Source organism: Branchiostoma floridae, unplaced genomic scaffold, assembly GCF_000003815.2.
Source record: "Branchiostoma floridae strain S238N-H82 unplaced genomic scaffold, Bfl_VNyyK Sc7u5tJ_1554, whole genome shotgun sequence".
NCBI lineage: Eukaryota > Metazoa > Chordata > Leptocardii > Amphioxiformes > Branchiostomatidae > Branchiostoma > Branchiostoma floridae.
In genome coordinates, this window is record NW_023365753.1 from 67,563 (window position 1) to 71,480 (window position 3,918).

Consider the following 3,918-nt stretch of genomic DNA (forward strand, 5'->3'; position numbering starts at 1 on the left):
ATATATTCCGATGTCTCAAGGACGAGTGTACAAGACGGTCTTTGATGGCTAGATCGGCTCGTTTGCTCTTCCAGTTGCAGAACGGAATGCAATATGAGATTATAATCACAGAATGGATATACAAAGTGTTATTGTACTCTCACAACCTTTTGGAACACAAACTGGCAGTGGTAAGATTTTTTTTTCACCGGGCAGTCATTTCCTTAGACAAAGCCACAAAAGATGCACACAGACATCTCCAAAGTGCCTTGGACTAGTAAATGAAGATAGGGGGCTTTGGACTGTGACCACATATGACCTGGTAGCATCCCTGGTCAATCAGAATTTCATGCTTGTCAGAGGATTTTCTCAGTGTAAGGGCGTCCAGGTCACAAGGCTCCTCAGGCAAAACATCTGAAAAACAGCTGTGTCCTTAAATATAGGTCAAAATGAGCAAATTGTCAAAGATAACTATAAGGTAATATGCAAAAAGGTTAGGAAGACAATTCTTAGTAGTCCAGTGATTTGTCACGTGTGGGGTGGGGTGTTGGTTGTATCACTCGTTTGCACTTCAGCGTTTTCGTAGAGTGGTCATAGGGTTAAAGAGCTTTGTTGAAGATCCAGTTTCGATAGCCACACTATTCGGCCAGGCCGGAGTCTGGTAGAGACTACATGATTTTAACAAAGCACTATGAAAGTTGCGCTGAAAGTATCACAACAGTGTACATAATTTTATTGTCACCAGTTTGCCAAGAAGGTTATCTTTAGTTGTAGCATTTGTGGGTTTGTTAGGAACACATGGTCATGCAGTCATTTGCTATTGGGGTAAGTACTATTTAGTAATACTTGAATAAGACCTTAAAGTCTTAAATAAAAGCATAATTATTTGGCGAATAGATATATTCGTCGAACTCTAGTTTGTTATTGGGGTAGGCACTCTTTAGTTATACTTGAATAAGACCTTAAAGTCTTAACAAAGGCATGATTATTTGGCAAAGGGATGTGTTCATTGAACTCTAGTTAAGATATATATCTGCTCAGAGAAGTGAAATTCCTCATCAAACCGCGATGGACGGACATCATCATAAGTTTAGGGGGTAGCACTTTGGCTGGTATTGATGAAGACTGTGTACTAATGATGTGTACTAATTACTTGAATGTAAGTTCATCTGTGACGGTAGTTAACATAATGATACAATTTTTAAGACTTTATATCCATACACAAAATGAAGCGCTTACCAACAAGCTTTCGATCAGTCCTCTGATTCTTCTCAAGGGAGTGAAAGATGCTATCTACATCAGAGCCCATCAACCTTCCCTCAACCAAGACGGGGACCGATACCGACTGTCAAGCACCTTTGACCCTTTACTGACGTCACACTTCCGTTCCGGAAGTGCGACTTAGGTTTTGGGTCATTACAACTTGAGAAGGATCAGAGGACTGATCGAAAGCTTGTTGGTAAGCGCTTTATTTTGTGTACGGACATAAGGTCTTAAAAATTGCATCATTATGTGTACTAATTACTTGTCCTAGAGTCTATAATGCCTAATACTACATGTATATAGTTTGTGCATGTAGATCTGCCTGCCTAAGTCTAGTTCAGTCAGTTCCTTTTGGATCTTTGGGCTGCTACAAATTGGATAGCATCCCTCAAGGCTTAATGTAGAATGGATGAATAATTGATGTAAAATGTAATATTTCTTTAACATTTCCCACCTATAGTTTCTAGAAAAAGGTCATTTAGAATTGACAGCCAAATACTAGTAGATGACTAACCTGCAGTTTCTGTTCCAATTGCTAGGTGGAGTACAACTTCAAGACAGATGCCTCCAACCTGATACAGAACAACACCCTGGCCACTCTGTACGAGAGGAATGCAGAGGCCCTCGGGGTGACAAACTGTCCGGACAAGTCCGTAACGGGCGCCATTTCCGGCTCGACGGACATGGGGAACGTCACGCATGTCGTACCCGGTATCCACCCGATGTTCGCTCTACCGACAGACGCTTCTATTCACTCACGCCACTTTACAGAGGAAGCTGGTACTGCAGGCATTTTGTTTTTGTCCTAATTTGAATTCTAGTTGCAAACCTAAGGTATTCAACTTGTTAGGCTGTGTAGCTTATCATAACACCACACTTACGGAAAAGAGTATGGGTCTTTTCCAGTTTGAGTTAGGGTTGGTTACCGGTACGGTTTACCAGTGCAAAAACTCAGGTTTGTCGTGTTGGACTGGTCCAGAAAAAACAGACCTGAAATAAATCAGTTGACCGGATTTTGGACCAATTAAAATGTTAACAGATTAACAGTCGTTTACGTGTTTCTGGGCTTACAGGTTTAAGGCGAGAACAAGAGCGAAAAATAGGAGAGTTGATAGTCATTTTTACCATTAGGTTCAAGTCCGGACCTGGATCTGATGCTCTGAAACTGAACCGTACCTGTACCTGAATTTTCTGTACCAGTACCTACCCCTAGAGTGAGTGGGTTGAAAAGGGGGTAGGGAATGTTCTCGAACAGCCTTCGTAGCTCATGCTTTTGTCATTGAGTCAGTTAGTCCTCACTTAAAGTTGGACGAGCTCATGATGTTTCTCACTAAGGCTACAAAATTAATGTATGTTGATTCAATTATATGGATGGAATCCACAAGCATTGATTTTTGTCCATGAAGTTTTCAACCATACTGTAAATCATACCAAGCAGATGCAAAAGGAACAAGTATATGCCATGAATTGCAAATTGAACCGCATTAATATTGTGTATGGTGGTGCATAGCCTTAACTTAAGTGCAAAACGGAACAGGAGCTTGGTTTTATAATTGACTCTATCTAGAATATGTTGTGAATGGTTTATCATTTTCTAGAATATTTTATACCAGACACCTTGTCTTATTAGACTATGATTGTTTGATTTTCAGGTAAGCGAGAGGCCCAGCCCTACGCCCTGAACCAGGCTAAGGCCCTGGCCATGACGGCCATCGATGTCATCTGTCAATCACAGCTGATGGACACCATCAGGGAGGAGTTTAAACAAGACTTGGCCAATGATTAGATTCCATCAGGAAATCAACCAAATGTCTAGAGTACTCACATTGCATTCAGTAGACTGATGGTTCAAACCTCAGTATGGTTATATGTACCAAGTAGGGGTTGGTACCGGTACGGTGTACTGGTACAAAACCGTGTTTTTCTTCTTGGAATGGTCCAGAAAAAAACGGACCTGAAAAAATTGGTGGATCGGATGTTGGACCAATTCAGGTCCGGACCTGGACCTGATCCTCTGGACCTGAACCGTACCTGAACCTGAATGTTGTGTACTGGTACCCAACCCTAGTACCAAGTATTACAGACTTTAACCCTATTCAGACCGGGGGGGGGGGGGGGCTTTTGAGGCCCGCGCTAACTTCGATGTCCTATAACGCCAGAACGCCTTACGCTGAAGCCACCAAATTTGGTAAGTTTTCCTAAAATATTGTTGGCAACAATTTCGCGAAGTTTGACAAATTTTCCATTTTTTCGTGTTGCCATGACAACCGTTTGCTGACAGGCAGTTTTGCCAAAAATCACAATTTTTGGTTCTAACAATGAATTTTTCACATTTAGTTGCTATATTACTACTATTTTGTTACATAAATAAAATCTTATATTATTTAGCATATCTTTCATAATTATATATGCATAAATTATGCTAATTTGATGACATCATCAGCCCAAAATCCAAGATGGCGGACCGTATGGCCAGATCAAGAATAACAAGCTTATTTTCCCTTAAAATTTGTAACTACCTGGTATTTTTTCATCAAAAACCATCTAAATGAATGAATTTAGTCTATTTCCATTGCCCTTTGTGATTATTTGTTGCAAAAAAAGAAGTTTTAAAAATTCAAGGTGGTGGATATAATATGGCGGAGCCTATCTCGTATCTTAGATGTGCATGACGTT

At 40.5% G+C, this 3,918-nt stretch overlaps 1 protein-coding gene across 1 annotated transcript; it reads left to right on the plus strand.

The window, feature by feature from the left end:
• The first annotated feature begins 777 nt into the window (after window positions 1–777).
• Window positions 778–3,332, plus strand: LOC118408085 (peptidase M20 domain-containing protein 2-like). The gene is made up of 3 exons (XM_035808707.1): window positions 778–804; window positions 1,782–2,022; window positions 2,895–3,332. The coding sequence occupies exons 1-3, from the start codon at window positions 778–780 to the stop codon at window positions 3,026–3,028; spliced, it is 402 nt and encodes a 133-aa protein (XP_035664600.1). The 3' UTR covers window positions 3,029–3,332.
• Window positions 3,333–3,918: the final 586 nt, after the last annotated feature.